This window comes from Pan paniscus, chromosome 2 (genome assembly GCF_029289425.2).
Source record: "Pan paniscus chromosome 2, NHGRI_mPanPan1-v2.0_pri, whole genome shotgun sequence".
NCBI lineage: Eukaryota > Metazoa > Chordata > Mammalia > Primates > Hominidae > Pan > Pan paniscus.
The window spans coordinates 106510169-106530632 of record NC_085926.1 but is presented as its reverse complement, the minus strand read 5'-3'; the positions used below and the strand labels follow the sequence as shown (position 1 = coordinate 106530632).

The following is a 20464-nucleotide window of genomic DNA, read 5'->3' as shown; positions in this document are numbered from 1 at the left end:
CTTTATATCCATAAATATGAGATTAATGCCCCACACATTTCTATTTCATAGTAATTTTTACCACATCAGTCAACCAAAACATGTATTTACTGCCTTTTAGAGTAGATGAAATTCTGTTTATGTCCTGCTTGTTCATAACATTCCTTCTCTTCCAGCATATGCAATTTGGTTAGAAGAGATAGTAAAGAAAACACTGTGAGCTTCTTTTCTCCTTCATATGTTTTCCTCCATAATGATGCCAACTCATTTTCTTGTCTTTTCAGAAATGAAAGTACTGAAAAGAAGAATAAAGATTTACAGATCACATGTGATTCTCTGAATAAACAAATTGAGACAGTGAAAAAGTTGAATGAGTCACTCAAGGAACAAAATGAAAAGTAAAATCTCTAGTTCTGTATTCTGAATATGTGGGATTTTTCAAAAACAAAATGATTCCCTTTATATAGAACATTGTTTTTTATTGATAAAATTAATAGAATTGTCACTTATTTTAGATATAAGATATGTATTTGGTGGAAGTTACAGGCAATTGCTGTTCTTAGAAATTTTGTTTTAAAGGCTGGGCATGGTAGCTCACGCCTGTAATCCCAGCACTTTGGGAGGCTGAGGTGGGTGGAGCACATGAGGTCAGGAGTTTGAGACCAGCGTGGCCAACATGGCGAAACTCTGTAAATACTGAAAATACAAAAATTAGCTGGGTGTTGTGGCGGGTGCCTGTAATCTCCGCTACCCAGAAGGCTGAGGCAGGAGAATCACTTGAGCCCGGGAGGCAGAGGTTGCAGTGAGCACAAGATCATGCCACTGCACTCCAGCCTGGGTGACAGAACGAGACCTTCTTTTTTTTTTTTTTGTATTTTTAGTAGAGACGGGGTTTCACCATGTTAGCCAGGATGGTCTCGATCTCCTGACCTTGTGATCTGCCCGCCTTGGCCTCCCAAAGTGCTTGGTAGGGAGAAAAAGTTACAAATGGTATATGGTTCATTAATGTTTTCTTCTATTTTTTTTTATAACTTCAGAAGTATTGCCCAATTAATAGAGAAAGAAGAACAGAGAAAAGAAGTACAGAATCACCTAGTAGACAGAGAACATAAGCTAGCAAGTAAGTGGCTTCTTATTTAATACATTTTCTATTTTTAATGTATTTATTTTGGAAGCATGAGTGGTTTTGTTTGCTTTTTTATTTTCTACTTATTGTTTTAAACTTTAAATCATATTTGAAATGGCTTCCCTTTTCTTGACATGTTTCACAAAAGCAGTTCGGTTTAATCAAGTTGAAAAAGTGGTACTTTTTTTAAATTTAGGAGCTATAAGAAATTGGCCAGGCACTTTGGGAGTTGGAGATGGGTAGATTGCTTGAGCTCAGGAGTTTGAGACCAGCCTGAGCAACATGGTGAAACCCCATCTCTACAAAAAATACAAAAATTTAGCCAGGTGTGTTAGTGTGCACCTGTAGTTCCAGCTACTCAGGAGGCTAAAGTGGGAGAATCTCTTGAACCTGGATGTCAAGGCTGCAGTGAGCTATGTTCACGCCACTGCACTCCAACCTGGGTGACAAAGCAAGACTGTCTCAAAAAAAAAAAACAAAAAACAAAAGGAAAGAGATGATTGACCATTTAATTTAATTTAATTTTTTTATAATTTCAACTTTTAGAATCAGGGGGCATGTGTGCAGGTCTGTTACACTGGGTATACTGCATGACACGGATGTTTGGGGTATGGATCTCATCACCCAGGTAGTAAGCATAGTACCAAATAGGTAGCAATAGGTAATTTTCAACCTCCTGCCAACTCTAGTCTGCAGTGTCTATTGGTTCCATCTTTAAGTCTATGTGTACTCAATGTTTAGTTCCCACTTAGAAGTGAAAACTTGGAGTATTTGGTTTTCTGTTCCTTCGTTAAATCACATAGGATTATGGATTGCCCTTTTCAAAATAAAAAAATGTTTAAGGAACGTAACAGCAGGTGGCAGTATTAGGTAACTTTTAGTTACTAGCTTCTTAATGGTATATTTGAAATGATCCTGAAAAACATTTTTGTTCTCACTTGCCTTAGAGCGCAGGCACCTACCTATATAATTTTTCATAGTTGTAGCTCTCACTTTTCTAACCCTTACACTTTGAGAATTGTCCTTTACCTATATAGCATATTATATTTAGAACACAGGATGGAAGAAAGACATGGAGATTTGGTATTTTCTGTAGAATACTGTCATAAGAGAAGTTTCTCTTCCTTGTTCTAGTTATTTCTCTTTTGCTCTTGCAGTAGCTACTAGACCATTTCAGAGTAGTCAGTGTAAGACCTCTGAGTATATACTTGACTTTTTTTCTTTTAAGATTTGCATCAAAAAACAAAAGTACAAGAAGAAAAGATTAAAACCTTACAAAAGGAAAGAGAAGATAAGGAAGAAACCATTGATATCCTTAGAAAAGAATTAAGCAGAACAGAACAGATAAGAAAAGAGTTGAGCATTAAGGTAAGAATCTGTTCCATTTCTCATTTGCAGTAAAATAAAAAAGTCTGTTGTGAAAAGGGTGAATATGGATAAAGGAATGTACTGTTTCTTCAGCAAATTTTTTAGAAGATATTAGGATCTCAAAGCAGCTTGAGTATCATTTGTTATGAGGTTTTCATAATGTATTTTCTAAAATAGTTAAGCAGTTATTAAACAGATACTTTGTGTCAGCACCTGGTATTTTCAAGTGTGCAAAGAATACAGAAAGGGGTTACCAGTACTTGATGTCATATATAGGTAGCTGTATAATTTTCACTTTAACAAATATTATATAATGTGTTAATAAATATTTTCAACTTACAACTGAAGAAACTGAGTCTGAGGTTACTTACTAAAGTCACACAGCTAATAAGTGAATCAATAGATATATATTCTGAATCTGAGTCCAGGGTTCTTTCTATATTACCATGGTTGCATAGCTTGAGTGGTAGCTATGAATTGTACTTTCTGGCCCGTTTACTACCAGGAAGATGAGAACAGACTAGGATTAAAGACTGATCTACTACTACTACTGAGTAACAGAAGAGGCATAAAATTTAGTACCACATTTACAGTTTTTCTGGTTCTGCTTTAATGTGATTATCTTATTAGTAATTTTAATATGTAGTGTGTAGTATTTTCTGCAAAATTTCAGCTGCTGGCATTAACTTAAGACAAGTTGAAAGTGTATTCTCAATTTGTATTATATTGTTTAATGATTATTCATTTTAAACTTACCATGTAATTGAATTAACTGAAGTATAATGGTTGTTGTACAATAAAAAATAAAAGCATCTTAAAATATATGTATAGAGAAAACATTAAAGTTATTTTTCTTCTCAATTCTTCCTCCTCCCCCAACCCCAATTCCTTAGGCTTCCTCCCTAGAGGTTCAAAAGGCACAATTAGAAGGTCGTTTGGAAGAGAAAGAGTCCTTGGTGAAACTTCAGCAAGAGGAATTGAACAAACACTCCCACATGATAGCAATGATCCACAGTTTAAGTGGTGGAAAAATAAATCCAGAAACTGTGAATCTCAGTATATAGACATTATGGCATTTTGGAATTTGTAATCTCATGATATTTTTGATGTATTTATCTATTGGAGGGGGGGTGGGTAGGGGAGTTAATTTGTGACTTCGTAACAATAAGAAGTTATTATCTAATTTAGTAAAGACCCTGATCTGATGCATGTTTTTTATTTGATAGTTTGAATAGAAATTTAATTTTCTAAGTTTTACTTTTTGTTTCTGGCTTTTATTGCTTAAGGCTTTCTTTGGTTCTTACATTAGAAAGTCATTTTTAACCTCCATTATCATTTTTCTAAGGTTCTTTCCTTTTTCTTAGTTGCTTTCTATTCTGTTTTGCCTGTCTTATTTATTCTCATTCGTGATTATTTAGATCTTAAGACCAAACTTTCTTGGTATAACAGTCCTAAAGATTACAAAATAAAAATATAGAGAGAGTAAAAGTAAAAAGTAAAGTAAAAAGAGAGAAGGTATGATTTTACTGCTAGAGAAGTTTGTCTCTGAAGAAGCACAAAAGAAAATATTAGTGAATTTAAAATAATTTTTATACTGCTGTAGCATAATTTCTAAATTTGAAAAAATGCAATGGTAATAAAATGTATAAAAATTAGAAAACTGTTATTGTGTTAAACTATTACATTTAAATGATTACATTTAACACAATAGCTGTCTCATAAAAAATCTAAGAACTTGTAGAATTATTTGTAAGGTATATTTAGTGTTTTTTTCTCTTTTTTCAAATGTTGCATAGTGGTCCAGATCATCTATAATTAATTGTAAGTTTCTTATGATTTACGTAAGGATAATTTGGATTCTACTCTTGCTGCATATTCAGAAAAATATTATTTACTGTTAATTCTGATATGAATTGTATTTAATGTGTTGTCCTAATAGTTTTTAATTGGTTCATTTAATTTTAAAGCATAGGTTAAATATCTTTATGGTTTTTTAAAATACAAGGGTCCTTCTGTACTTTTCATTTGAATCATATCCTCTAACTACTCTGTAAGAAGCGTTTTTACATCAATATTTTGATTGATTTTATTGCTATACCAATACAGTCATTAATTTTACTTGGTGTTTTCTTCACCATATGTCTCTTTGATTTAAGTGAATTTAGATTTGTACAGTTCTGGAAATTTTTTAAAAAATATTATGCAGAGTAAAACATTTTAAATTACTATTTATTCTATAGAGGAGATACATTCTGTTTCTCTTTTGAAATTGCATGCATTTTCAACCAAATATGAAAAAGTTTAAGTGGATAGATAAGACTGAAGAATAAAAGGGTCTATAAAATAAAAGAGACAAAACGTTAAAGAAATGAATGAATGAACCAAAAACTCTAGGGAAAATCAATTTATCTTTCCAATTTAGACATCTTGAGACAGCCTAGCCTAGTGCTACCCTATACAGTTTTCTGTGATAATGACAGTGTTCTATGATGTCCAGTCCCATAGCCAGTGGCTAAAAGTGGCCATTGAGCACTTGAAATTTGGCCTTTGCAACTGAAAAAACTAAATTTTTGATTTTATTAAATTTAATTTTGATAACCATCCTATTAGATAATGCAGATCTATCCCATTCTCACAAGTATGTGTTTAAAGAACTCAATTTGCCTTTTCTTAAATATCTATATAAATAATTACCCCATTATATATATGTAGTAGCCCTTTTTTAATGTAATTTTAACCTGTTTATTTCTAATCTTCTCTCCCTAAAGAGGAAAGTCCGTACTGCAGCATTGAAGAAGGTGAGTACTAATCATCATCCTTCATCTCTTTCTGTCTCTTGTAACACCTTTCATATTGTTTCTGTTGTTTTTCTGAGTGCCTTTACTATATCAGTTACTTTTTTTTTCTTGTTGGACTGTGTACCTCATTAAAAAAGCAAAAGTGTGTGTAAATATTTTTTTTCTAAAAAAAAAATTTAATCAAATTTGAACCACCACCATAGTCAGGGTTTTGTATGTGTGTATGCATGTCCATTTCCTAATGGAAAAAACAAAACTTAGGAAGTGCATCATTATATTAGGATTACTCGCATCCTCTTAAAATTTTGCTGGGGAGAGTTTGTCTCCAAAGTATACATTAACACAGTTCCTTTACTATTTACACTTGCCACTTGAACAAATAGACACATCTCATAAAATTTGGTTGGTTAAAGTTTATATTAAATTGTTCATTAATTTAATGTCAGGAAAAAAAGAATGAAACTGTATGCTGTGTCTTAGGAAATTATCAGGTCAGTGTTCATTTGGGTCTATTTACTTATATATTATAAGGACTAGTCACTTAAGAATAAAAAGAGATTCTGTCATGAGTTAGCACTGTCAGTTAAATGAAAATATGTTTGAATTTCTACTTCTACCTTCGGTCATTCATTCATATGTTACAGGTACTTACCAAGTTATATTTCCTAAAACTCAAAGTCTTACTGTAATTTGATTCTTTTCCTCCCTTCGAATAGTTATGAACTATATTTACAACTTTGCTTTTGGCATATATACCATCGTACCAGCCATGTGTCCTGTTTGTGACTTAATCCTTTGCAAGATTTAGCAAACATTTTCTGTAAAGGGGCAGATAGTAAATATTTTAGGCTTTCTGGAACATAGTTTCTGTCACAACAACTCAACCCTGCTATTGCAGCACAGAAGCAGCCATAGACAATACATAAATGATTAGTCATGGCTGTGTTCCATTCAAACTTTAGTAACAAAACTAGTCAAAACTTTGCTATTAGATGTTACATTTACTTATTAAGAAATGTCTTTTTATGTTTGGTAATCTTTATCTTGAGGTCTATTTTATTTGATAATAACATAGCCACTTAGTCCTTATTATGTTTTCTGTTGGCCTGATATATCTTTTTCTATCAGTTTACTTTTAACCTGTTATGTTTATATGTAAAATTCATGACTTGTAAACAAATAGAATTGGGTCTTGCTTTTTTATCAATTTTGACAAAATAAGTCCTTTAACAATCCACTTAGAGTTAATATTGTACCACTTAACATAAAATATAGAAACCTTGCAACTATATAGGTCCATCTGTCCTCTTCTCATCCTTCATGCTATAGTTGACATGTGCATTACCTCTGCTTATGTAGCTAACCTTCAGAACCATGTGATAATTTTTGCTTTAAGCAATTACATGGAAAGACTCTGGCTGTCAACATCAGTATGTTCACCTCTTTGCATGCATCAATACAAAGTAGTTTCTTCAGTGTAACACTCCTGTTTTTCCTTTTGGAAATAATAAGTAATTTGTGGGCAGATACTGCATATAGGCTGTTTCTCTTCCAACTTGCATCTGCTACTTTTAGTATTGTTGATAATTCTTACTTGAATCAGTTATTAATTTGATGGTTGGTTGCCAAGTGGATATTTTCCTACTTTTTAAAGGTAGAAAATTGAACATTTTGGTAATTTTATAATGTACTGAAAATAGCAGTCTATATGACATCACCCATATCATTCACGAAATTAAAATATAGTACTTAGAGTTTTTCAGTTAATACAGCATTTACTTTTTTTCCATATTCTTACAAGCAAAGCATGTGAGATTTGCTTTCTGTAGTTTAAGAAAATAGGCATGTTAAGCATATTGATTTTTTTTTAACTACAAGAACTTTTTGATATTATTTTTCTACCCAAACCCCCTAATTTGAGAATTGCCTATTTAAATCATGACATTCAATTCATTTGGGTCATCACTTTACCTTGGCTCTCAGTGATTACCAATAAATATTAAATGAGTATCACCCATAATAAAGTATTTTGGATTAAGAAAATAATTGTACATTTCCAGCCTTCACTAAGTTTACATTCTAGATAATTAACTTTTAAAAATTAAAACTTGGTCACTGCTCATGCCTGTAGTCCCATAATTTTGGAAGCCTAGGCAGGCAGATCATTTGAGGCAGGGGTTCCAGACCAGCCTGGGCAACAAAGTGACACACGTCTCCACAAAAAATAAAAAAAAATTAGTTAGGTGTGGTGACATGTCCCTCGGGCTGCAGTGTAGTGAGCTGTGATTGCACCGCTACACCCCAGACTTTTATATATATATATATATATATATATATGGCCTATTTTTTTAAAGGCAGATGTTTCATTGATTTTTTATATTGTGAATAATGAGCATGATAAGTCCTTGAAATTATATGCCTCTGTACTCCATAAATTGAGAGGGAACATTGTGAACTCAAAAAATCATGGTTTATTTTCAACATGCAAATCACTTTGAAACCTTATACAGTCTCACTGAGTTAAGCATTTTGCAGCGAACTGACTTTCTTCCTGTCATCAAAGACCTCTGTGAGTCCCGTTTGGTTTATGCTTGTGTTCATTTAAATATTTCAAAACTACCCCAGAAAAAACTTTATTATCATATAACCATGAATAAGAGGTATAACTCTTAAAACTCACCTTTTTTTGCACATTGAGCTACAAGTATCCCTTCATAAATGCAAGAAGGAGTAAGCTTCTTTCCTTCCAACTAAATATAACATTTTAGTTGTCTATTTCCTAAGGACCCAGTATCTATATTCTCTCGATATCTCAAAATATGATGGATAATCCCAGGATACATAGCAAAGAACTTTTTACATTCTTTCCACTACTACATTAGAGAGTGACATTTTCAAAGTCAACAGAGTGGATTGGCTTTCACTTTCATTATGTTATTAAAAACTAATTTTCCAGTAAGTAGCTGAGCATTTGGCAGGGATTTAGTAATGAACATGATTTTGCCTCTCCATTACATTATCTTCACTGTTATTCTAAGTATCATATTTCATCTCACTTATCTCAAAGAGCCAAAAGATATAATGTATTAGAGTAGTGTTATGCTTTTCTCAAACTTCAAATAAAAAGGCTTATGATTAGCCCTAGCAAAAGACAACACTGTTCATCTTCAATTAGGCAGGGTTTTCATTTTAACTGAAAGTAAAGGCTACTATCAACTACTCCATACTAATTTGTGTAATACCCACAGTTAATCAGCATTTTAGAGCTGAGAGAATTCTGAAAGAACAGTGATCCCAACCCCTTTGTGTGTAAAAACGATGTGAAAAAAGATGCATTCTCAGAAAAGAAGTCCCATGATTCAAACACAAACTGATATGACTTTTAAATTAGTATGTGTTGTTATGGAACACACAGAAGCTTCACTTCTAGCAATTTATCTGAAAGAAATAAGGTTGTGCACTAAGATTTATGTACAGTAATATTATGACACAAAATTGGAAACAATTTATACAGTAATAGGAGATTGGTTAATCAGTATAAGGTACAGTCATGGAGTAAAATATCATGCATCCTTTTTGAAAATTTACTGAAATATATAATAGGTATTGGGAAGAGATTTTTGGTGTGTTAAGTGAAAAAAAGTAAACCAAACTATTTGTAAACAATGATTCAGATACCTGAATATCTTTAAGATTTGTTTGTGTGTGTGTATGTATATGTATATTAGAAACAGTGAACAGTGGTAACCTCCGCATAATGAAATTATAATTGACTTTTTTGGTTTCTAGAAGTACAATGTTACTTTAACTTTTTAAAACCATGTTTTAAAACATTGGTTTGGTAACCACATCTAGATTTGAGTTCTGGCTCTACCTAAGGAAAGTTTTTATTTAATGTTTTATTCTTCTGTAAAATGAGAATAACACATACTTGTTAGAAAAAATACAAATAAAGCTCATGGCTTTTAGTAGATTTTCAATAATGGTTTATCTCCCTTTTGGAGACGGAACGAAGTAAAAAGTTTTATGTCCTTTGTCCTTGGTTTCCTCTTTCTCTTCATCAAACCTTTGGCCAATTGAGAAAGTAAAATGAACAGTAAAGATTCTCTGTTATTTTCGAGAGTAGTAGAGGATGGAGAGATTAGGGGTTAAATCTTTAAATTATTGTCTACACCCCAGGAGTAACACTTTTATTGACTAGACTAGTCTGGGTTGCTCAGACTAACTTATTTATATTAGATATAAATTATAAGCAGTGGTAAATTAACATCTCTTTTTGAAAGAAGCATTTTTCATACTTCAGATTAGCCTTAGGTATCATAGTATTTTCTAATTAATGACTGTACCTACAAAATTCATTGTGAGGTTGTACATTGTTACTTCTTTAATTTCCTGGAGGAGATTATGAGGAAAAGATGTAGTTGAGAAAAGTTTGCCAAATTTTAGTGGTAAAACAATATGTCTAGGACTTGGATCCCATTATGTTCCCAGCTCTTCTGACAGATTTAAAAGTTTTCCTAATCTATGTTAGTATTTATATTTAGAAATACTATTTTTGTAGTAAGCTCTTTTTTAAAAGTCCAAAGACATTTAGTGTTATCTACCTTAAAGTAGAGATGTATGTGTTGTGTTTACAGAGATAATGAAAATACAAACCTTTAATTATAATATCAAGGAAGGGTTACAAGAATCTTGGGAATTTGTACAGAATCCAGAGGAGAGAGAACTCAATAATAAATGTTTGAAGCTGGCTGTGTAAAAACACTTTGAGAGAACAATAAGCAAGGTCACCCTGAGCCATTTAGTCTGAATGACATTTCATGCAAATACCCTTCAGATTAGACTGACTGAAGCCATGACTTGAATTGCTGCTATCCCTGAGCTACTGAATAAGAGACTTGGATTATTGATGTTGTAGGTCGATCCAAGGAGCATATTTTGTTTGCCATGTTGCCTGGGTGGATATGATCCACCCAACTTATGATCATACTGCTAATATTTTCAGAGGCTATGTTTCTTTGTAAGGTTAGTTCTGTGGTCATTACATACTAATCAAATTTATTTCTTTATGCCTCTTTTAAATCTTTCCCATTCTACAAACGATAGTATCACCTTAATTTTACCAACTGTAAGTGTGATTCTCTATTTAGGAAAGTAGGGGGCCAGAGGAGAGTAAGAGATAGAATATGAGCACGTGGTACAAAATTCAAAAATTAAAAGATACATGCACTTTCTGTTTTAACATGCAAAGAACTTGTCTCTCACTCTCTCAAGAAAAAAAGCTGAACAAACTGAAAAATCAGTGGCTTCTTTTAGATCCACCAGAGAATTGAGGTCACAGGACAAATCATCGTTCTGAAAACTGTAGAGAATACAGTTGAAGTATGGATCAACTTATCTGAAGCTCTGGTAGGAACACTTAAATTGTAATTTTGTCGAATTACTAGATGCTGTGTGAACTAGCTTGGGAATTTAAACCTGTTGAGAGCCTTTCCAGCCAACCGTTCTCCTTCGGAGGAGAACCATATGCAGCTATGGCACCCTGCCAGAATGGCATGCTCCTGATGCCTCACTTCCACAAGGAGTGGCAGTAGCAGTTTGGTTCAGCCAGCTGACCCAAAAGATCCACAGATGCAAGACCCAGCAGGCAAAAGCACACCACCATTGCCTATCATCCTGCATCTGGACCCATCTAGCCCATAGGAGGATGTCCCACAGGGAGATATCACACCAAAGTATAAGCTAGCAGAAGCTTCAGCTTAGAAGAGTTAAGGTGGCCAGCATCCACACGGTGACCCAGACCTTTGGTATCTGTGGATCCAAGGAGACATTAGAACAAGTCGAGTGAGTCCTGAAATGCCAGCAACTCCAGTTGAAGGAGTACTGCTACAAGCTCATCCACTTCCCCAGGAAGCCCTTGGACCCCACGAAGGAAGACAGCTCTGCTGAACTCAAATTGGCAACCCAGCTGACAGGACCAGTAATGTGCATATCAGTGTCTTCAAGGAGAAAGCCAGAGTCATCACCAAGGAGAAGCTCTTTAGTATGTACCAAAGGAATATAAATCATTCTGTTATAAAAAATACATGCACATGTATGTTCATTGCAGCACTATTCACAGTAGCAAAGACATGGAATCAACTCAAATGCTCATCAATAATAGACTGGATAAACAAAATGTGGTACATATACACCATGGAATACTATTCAGCCATAAAAAGGAATGAGATTGACCTGGTGCGGTGGCTCACGCCTGTAATCCCAGCACTTTGGGAGGCCAAGGCGGGCGGATCACAAGGTCAGGAGATCGAGACCATCCTGGACAACATGGTGAAACCTCATCTCTACTAAAAATACAAAAATTAGCCGGACATGATGGTGTTTGCCTGTAGTCCCAGCTACTCAGGAGGCTGAGGCAGGAGAATCACTTGAGCCCGTGAGGCAGAGGTTACAGTGAGCTGAGATCGTGCCACTGCACTCCAGCCTGGGCAACAGAGCAAGACTCCATCTCAAAAAAAAAAAAAAAGGAACGAGATCATGTCATTTGCAGGGACATAGATAGAGTTGGAAGCCATTATTCTCAGCAAGCTAACGGGAATAGAAAACCAAACGCTGCATGTTCTCAGTTATAAGTGGGAGCTGAATTATAACACATGGACATGTGGGGAACAACACACACTGGAGCCTGTTGTGGGGAGGAGTGGGGGGCAAGAGAGCATCAGGAAGAATAGCTAATAGGTGCTGGGCCTAATACCAATGTGATGGGTTGATCTGTGCAGCACACCACCATGTGACATGCTTACCTTTGTAAGAAACCTGCACATGTATCCGGAACTTTAGGAGAAAAGAATATTCAATGCTAAAAATAAATGAGCTATGAAGACATGGAGGAAACTTAAATGCATATTGCTAAATGAAAAGCCAGTCTGAAAAGGCTGCACACATTATTACAACTATATGACATTCTGGAAAAGTCAAAACTATAGAACCCTTGAAAGAATGAAAGAGCGGAGCAAAAAATAAATGGAGCATTTTAGGGCAGTGAAACTATTCTGTATAATGCTATAATGGTGGGTACATGACATTCATTTTGTCAAAATTCATATAGAACTGTGTAATACAAAATGAACTTTACACTGTAGACTATGGTTAATGTATTAATACTGGTTCGTTAATTATAATAAATTTGTCAGTAATCCAAGATGTAAATAATAGGGGTGCCAGGGGACTCAATGGACACACGGAACTATCTTCCCAATTCTCAAAATCTAAAACTTTACTAAAATTTGTAAGTCTTAATTTTTAATACAGAAAAAGGATGATACATGACAGTTATTTCCCTTTCATCCCTCTCTCAGCAATCTAGTTACCCTCCACAGAATCACTGATTTTTTTGACCAGATTTCTTATGTATTCTTAAAGAGATAATGCAATACATAAATGTGTATACCTATATTTATATATTGGTGGGCTACAGAAATGCAAGTATTTTATACATATTGTTTTGTACCTTTTTCACTATGTGATGTTTAGGAAATCATTTCATGATATCAATATGTATAGGGCTTCTTGATCATTTTTGACAGTTTCATAATATTTCATTGATCAATATAGTTTAAGTCATATTAATGAACACATTGTTTTTCATCTTTGGCTATAATGAAGACATTGCAGTTATTATACAGATGTCATTCAAAATATTACTTAGTTGAAGTGTATGTACATTTACAAATAACCCACTAGCAATATTTGTTTCCCCACATCCTCATTCCATTGTAATCCAAGTTTTTCAACCATTATGGTGTTAACAAACTTTTTCATGGCTACCATATATGTAAAAACTATTTGTTTCTTTTTCTGTAAAGTGTTTAATCCCTTTCCAATTTCTCCTGTGGGTTATTCATCTTTTTTTTTTAACTGGGTTCCTGATGATCTTCAGTAAGTAAATTTTTCACTTGTCCTTGATAAAAATTGCAAATTTTTTTTCAATTAGCTGTCATTTGACTTTGTTTATGGTTTAGCTTTTCTGTGAAGAATTTTTATTTGTAATTTTTTCATCATTTTTATTATTGTGACTTGATAATGTTTTAGTATTTTATAGGAGCAATCTCTCATATTTATTTGAGAATTTTCCTGTACACTTGCTCATTTATTTTTCTATATTATTTATTTTAGACTCATCTTGTCTAGTTAAAAAATAGTGTTGATACTTGTTTGAATAATGTTAGGTTTATAGGTTTTTAGATTAGGAAGAATTGACATCTCTATGATGTTAAATTATCTTTTCTAAAACATAGTGTATCTTTTCATGTGTTCATGATCTTCAGTAGTACTTTATGACCCTCAATAATGCTTTATTTGAATATAGTTTTTATACCTTGTTAAGTTTTAGCTTTTTGTCATTGTTCATTATGTTCATTATGTTCATGGTATTCATAAAATATATGAATATACATATTTTGTACCCAAACCAATAGTGAATTTACCTGAAGAATCCAAGAGAATCACTAAAACTACTATAAATAATAAACCCGTTCTGTCATCTGTAAAAAAATTTACATTTTCATATCCAAGTTTTAAATAACATTTCTCTTATCCAGATCATTTTTTTAATATGATGAAAAAGGAATTTGCTCTTGGTGTTAATGGAAGCAATTTTAGTGTTTTCCCATTAAGCACAATGCTCACTTTTGGATTAAGATATATATGTTTTAACATGTTAAGTATGCATCTATTTCTATTTTACTAAAAATTTTTATTAAGACTGGGAATGATTGTACCAAAATGGAAATGGAATTTTATCAGATCTTTTTGATATCTATAAATATAATGTCACTTTTTTCTCTTTTTTTTAGTATCATATCAGTCGTTATAGGCTAGTTTGTGCTTCAGTAACTAATAACCTTAAAATCTCAGTAGCTTTAAACAACATGGTTTATTTCTGGCTCATACTCCATGTCAGTGGAATTCCATACTTTCCTTCCTCCCAGAGCCACGCTCATAGAGCAGCCATCATCTGGCATTTTGAGAGATGCTGTCTGTGGTGGAGAGAAAGGGAACATGGTAGGTCAGCCACTGACTTTTAAACTTTCCACTTGGAAATAATACACATGACTTTAGCTAACATTTTATTCACCAGTGCAAATCACATGGCCACAGGGAACCGAAGAGGTCAAATAATTCTACCATGTAACCTGGAAAAGAAGTGGAAGTGTTTGGTCAATATATAACTAAATATATTAATACATTTCTTGATTTGAATGAATCTTAAATTTCTGAAATGAATGTATCATGGATTTTTTTTAGTGTGCTTTTAGGTTCTGTTTGGCAATATTTAGGAATTTCACATGGATATAAGTGAGATACATTTTATTTTGTGTGTGCTCATGTGGGCAGTCTTTGTCAGGGCTTGGTATTATTCTAGCTTTAAAAAGAAGAGTATTTAACTTACTTTTTATGCTCCTGTATAAAATGTAAGCAGAGTTGGAGGCTTATGTTCTTTAAAGATTCAGTAGAACTGACCTGTGAAACAATCTAGGAATGGGCTTTCTGGGGGTAGGAAAGGGTACAGCCAGGAAACTGTCTATATTTCTTCTGTGCTAATTGGTTTGTTCAGATAATATTATCTCTACTCTAAATTGTGTTCATTTATATTTTTAGAATTTTATTTAATTCCAGGTATTTGTTTTGCATATATTTGAACAAATAAGTATACTGATAAGCTTTTACTGTCCTTGGTTCTTTAGTTACCCATAAATTATATTTTCCTATTTTATATAATTGACTTTTTCACTTTTTATTCTGCTTTAAATCAGCCAGAAGTTTATCTATTTATTTATTTTAAATAACCAGGTATTAGATCTATTACTTTATCATTTTTCTATCTGCTAATACATAGTTGCTTGCTTTATTTATTTAAAATATTGTGAAGAATATACACATGTAGAAAAGTGCACAACACATGTTTTCCCATATATATAACATTGAACAGCTACCCAAGTCAAAAGTCCACCTCATGTCCCTGCTAAACCTCTATCATTCCCTCCTCCTCAAACTTAAGTATGGTAGTGTTAACACTACGGTATTGTTTCACCTGCTTTTGAGCTTTATATGTATGAACTCATTAGTATGTATTTGTGTCTTCTTTCGCTCAATAATATGAGAGCTGTTTTAAATTTTTATTTTCTAAATTTATTAAATCGAAACACAGTTGACTTTTGTATATTAACTTTGTGTTATGGTTTGAATGTTTCCCCAAAGTTCATGTGTAGGAAACTTACTACACAATGCAACAGTGTTGGGAGGTGGGGCCTAATAAAAAGTGACTAGGACATAAGGGCTCTGCCTTCATGAATGGATTAGTGTTACCAAGAAAGTGGGCTTGCAAGTATTGCAAGAGTGGGCTTGTTACAAAAGTGAGAACAGTTCCCTCTTGCCTTCTTTCTCTCACCTTCCATTGCCCTTCCACTCTCTGCCATGGGGTGATGTGCAGCAAGAAGACCCTCACCAGATGTGGTTTCCTTGACCTTGGATTTCCTAGTCTCTAGAACTGTAAGAAATGTCTTTTCTTTATAAATTACCCAGTCCCTGGTATTCTGTTATAGCAACACAAAACAGACTAAGACACCTCAACCAGCCAACTTGATAAACTCAATCTCATAAATTATGAAATTAAAGGGAACTTTTATATACACATCTCATTGTCCACAAAACAGTGATAGTTTTATTTCTTTATTTCAAATTTCTATGACTTTCATTGCTCTCTGTCACTTCATTACAGCAGCTAGGACCTGCAATAAAATTTTGCTTTGAATAGACATTTTTTATCTTCTTCCCAATCTTGAAGTGTATGCTGTTAACATTTCACAATTAAGTATAATTGATGTAAGTTTTTCCTAGAAGTGCCTTATGAAATTAAAGAGGTTTTCTTCTTAGTTTGAAAGAATTTAAAATATTTATCAAATGCTTTATCTGCAAGGAGGATGAGCTCCTCTAGTCTCATTGATCAGGCAGGATTTCAGCTTCCTGTTCTTGACGTTAGGTTCTGCTGGATTAGAGTTTCCGGTTACCCAAGTAGGAAATTCTTTTGCCAAGAGATACAATAAAGATTTCCTTAAACTGGAAGCTCAGTCTGGCATCTAATAACTTGGAGCTTCTGATATTAAACCATCAGGAAAGGAGGAGTTTGTCAACTAGCTAGGATGAATGATCCCACACAATACACAACGGAAGCAGTAAGAAGAATGCCTGAAACACAGGAGAACATCTGGAGCACCTCTTAGTATTCCTAGATCTGGGATAAAAATCAGTGGAAAACTACATTAACTGCTAATGGACCCAGGCCTTTCAGAAATGACAGTTTGGATCATCCCACAAGGAACAAACTGACCAACTGAAGTGTTTGCCAAGGGGAAAGGGACAGAATGAATAGTACAAGAAGACAGAAATATCAGCGATGATCACATGCCCACTTTGAGAAACAAGACTGTAGTAATTATGCGTATTTTATCCCAACCTTGAAGTGGGCTATGTATTATTTTCTTCCCATTTTAATTATTTTCTTTGTTTTTCCCTGTCTCCCATTTATCTGCTGTCTAAGGTAAGCTATATTAATAGTGGTTAACTTTGTAGCCCAGTATTTAGGTTACAGAATATCTTAGTCCACGTGTGCTGCTACAGCAAAACAGACTAGGTAATTTGTAAACTATGTTCTGGAATCTGGGAAGTCCATGATCAAAGTGCCAACAGGTTCAGTGTCTGATGAGGGCTGCTCTCTTCTAGGATGCTGCCTTGTTGCTGTGTCCTCACATGGCAGAAAGTGGAAGGGCAAAAGATCTAGCTAGTTCCCTCTAGCCTCTTATATGGATAAAATATTTCATGTATCCCATTTGTGAGGACTTTGCTCTCATGTCTTAATCATCACCCTGAAGGCCCTCCCTCTTAATACTATTATTAATACATTGGCAATTAAATTTCAGCAGATGAATTTTGGGGGACATATTTAGACCATAGCACAAGATTTCTGAGGGGTAGAATGATTCAGCCTAAAGAGGAATAGACATCACCCTTGAATGAGGTGATATATGGGACTGTGTGTCCTCTCAGGAGAGTGTGTGGCTGTTTTGGTTGTACAGGCCTCCCTATGACTTTACTCTTTCTTTGTTAGAGATTTAGAGGAATGATCACACATGCTCCCATCTCTGTGAGTTATAATCAATTAAAAAAACAAAAGTCAAAATATAGATTTAGCTTTATAATAGGGTGGATTTCTCAAATTGGCAAGCCTGCCTCTCTCCTGACTCAATTTGAATTTCCCCATCCAATTGCAGGGAGAGAGCACTAAATACATTCCTACTCTGAAGAGAACTATCCAGTGTATTTGCCACGTGGGAGAAGTAGCTGAGGAAGGAGAATATGTTTCACTTAGAAATAGCTTCAAAAGAGAGATCTGCACTATCTGTTTTCAAACAGTAACCTTGTCACCAGGATGCTGTGTTCTTTGATAGGAGAGTCTCCCAAGTTTTGCCAGGCCAATAAGTTATTACTTCCAGGAGGGGCAAGTGATAAATGCTGAGGTATCCCGTAAGTGTACATTCTAATATGGTTCTTTGAAGGTGTATGGGAAGGCCCCTTACTGGAAACTTGGGGGCTTAGATTCTACTTGGCATACCCCACTTACTCTTTTGTCACTGAAGCTCAAAGATGCTGCTTGTATACTTACTTTCATTATGGCCACCTGGGCCATTCCCCCTTGGTAGAACCCTGAGTGGCATCCCCTATTTGTAATTCTGTAGATTGACCCATTATCAGTGTTAGCACCTTTCTCCCCTCCTTACCTGTATGAGTTCTTTCTTAAAGAACTATAAACTTTACAGTGTGAGAAATAAGATTCTGCATTTGCTTTTCCAACATCCCTTGATGCTAGGCATTGTCCCAAGACATGGTTTTGGCCAATGAGCTGTAGAAATCTGCTGAGTGGAGTGACGTTCTTGAACAACTGTTTTTCTAATAAAAGAAAATAGATACAAATGTCATCAACCCCCTTTTCCTCCTCCTTTCTGTCTTAAACATGCAATTGTTTTGTTTTGATTTTTCTTTTTTTTTTGAGGTAAAGTCTCACTCTGTCACCTAGGATGGAGTTCAGTAGCACAATCTTGGCTGGCTGCAACCTCCGCTTCCCAGGTTCAAGTGATTCTGCTGCCTCAGCCTCACAAATAGCTGGGATGACAGGTGTGTGCCACCACCCCCAGCTAGTTTTTGCATTTTTAGAAATGGGGTTTTGCCATGTTGGCCAGGTTGGTCTCGAACTTCTGGCCTCAGAAGATCCGCCCACCTCGGCCTCCCAAAGTGCTGGGATTACAGACATGAGCCACCTCGCCCTGCCTAAACATGCAACTGTTTTTCTAATGCAATTTGTTCAGCAACAAAAACAACAAAGGGAATGTCAATATGCATATAAATAACCCTTACCAACTATTCTGAGTTGCAAGTTAGGGGACATCTTGGTTAGCGAATACTCATGCCAGAGTTGGATGTGTGTGTGGTTTTTGTTTGTTTTGTTTTTTGGGAGGTGGCCTGTTATATTAACTATAAGAAGATCAAATAATAAGTCGAAACAGTTAATATTATTTCTCAATACACTTACCTTAGTGTACAAAACCCCCAAAAAACACTCTATAGCTTTTACTAGGCTCTCACATTGTTAGAATCTCCTTAGTGGTTCTCAAATTTGGGTGTATATTAAAATCTTGGAGGTCTTGTTAAACTACAGATTACTGGGACCCACCAGACACACTGCTATAGACTGAATGTTTGCATTCCCATAAGATTCATATGTTGAATCCTAACTCCCAATATGATGATATTTGGATGTCGGGCCTTTGGGAGGTAACTAGGTCATGAGAATGGAGCCCTCGTAAATGGGATTAGTGCCCTTACAAAAGAGGCTCAAGAGAGACCTATGCCCCCCCCACCACATGAGGACACAGTGAGAAAATGCCATCTATGCAGCAGAAAGCAAGCCCTCATCAGACACCAAATCTGCTGGTGCCTTGATCTTGGACTTCTCAGCATCCAAAGCTGTGAGAAATAAATTTCTGCTGTTTGTGAGCCACCCAGTTCATGGTATTTTACTATAGCAGCCCAGATGGAACTAAGACACCCATACTCAGAGTTTCTAATTTAGTAGGTCTGGGACAGCTCAAGAATTTGCATTTCTAACAAGTTCCCAGGCAATGTTAATGGCACTGATCTGGGAACCATGTTTTGAAATTTGCTGTCCTACAATACCAATGCTGCGTTGTCTTCTACACCTATTTTGAGATAATAGACCCCAGTTGGTGTTGGATGTTGTGAGGAGCTGTGTGTTATGTTAAATTTCCACCAGGTGGGAATACAGAAGAACTGAAATACCAAGCACATCATCAAAAGTTGCCTTCTCAGAAAGAAACAGTGAAGTTTTATTTTCATGTTGGTTTAATGATTTTTTTAAGAGACAATGTTTCACTCTCACCCTGGCTAGAATGCAATGGTTTGATCATGGCTCACTGCAGCCTCAACCTCCTGGGCTCAAGTGATCCTCCTGCCTCAGCCTTGCAAGTAGCTAGGACTACAGGTGCATCCCACCACGCCCAGCGAATCTAAAAAAAAAAAATTTTTTTTTTTTTTTTAGAGATGTGATCCCGCTATGTTACCCAGACTGGTCTTGAACTCCTGGCCTCAAGTGCTCCTCCTGCCTTGATCTCCGAAAGTGCTGAGATTACAGGCATAAACCACTGAATCTGACCTAATGATTTCTTGTATCATTTTTCTTAAGCTTCAGAAACAACTTGTAAAGAAGACAATTATGAGACTATTTTTACCATATTACTTTATGATAAAAAATTGAGACAAAATTAAACCAGTTTCTGGCTTAATGATAATTGAATACTTCACTTTTTTGACTTATGAAAGACCAAATAGTTTTAATTTAGCTTTAAATGTCATTGGTTTGATAGAGCATTCGTGAGACATCCTTCTAGGGATAAAAATATTAGAAGAAAATATACTATCAAATAGGCTGGTCTAATTTTCTATTTTCAAGATAAATAATATGGCTGACATTGGGTTTTATTATAATATGCAATTGGAGTTTTCTGATGTGAGCCTTAGTGATTACTATCATTCAGCTTTCTATAAAACCTAGGCATCTCAT

The 20464-nt window shown here is 34.8% G+C and overlaps 1 protein-coding gene across 5 annotated transcripts in view; it reads left to right on the top strand.

Annotated features, from left to right (window-relative positions):
• CIP2A (cellular inhibitor of PP2A) overlaps positions 1–20133 on the top strand; it is a 54774-nt gene extending 34641 nt beyond the window's left edge. The window contains exons 18-24 of one of the 5 annotated variants that reach the window (XR_004670659.2): positions 264–377; positions 1017–1099; positions 2334–2473; positions 3367–3559; positions 4270–4294; positions 5242–5271; positions 10523–15499. Coding sequence is in view for 2 of the 5 variants with exons in the window: in XM_063602888.1 (XP_063458958.1) it covers positions 264–377; positions 1017–1099; positions 2334–2473; positions 3367–3537 (508 nt within the window). In the remaining 3 variants the exon portion in view is untranslated. Of the gene's footprint in view, positions 1–263; positions 378–1016; positions 1100–2333; positions 2474–3366; positions 4592–5241; positions 15500–19942 lie in introns of those variants that run through there. The other 4 variants (XR_010111636.1, XR_008624817.1, XM_063602888.1 and 1 more) reach the window with 4 other exon arrangements.
• The last annotated feature ends 331 nt before the right edge of the window (positions 20134–20464 follow it).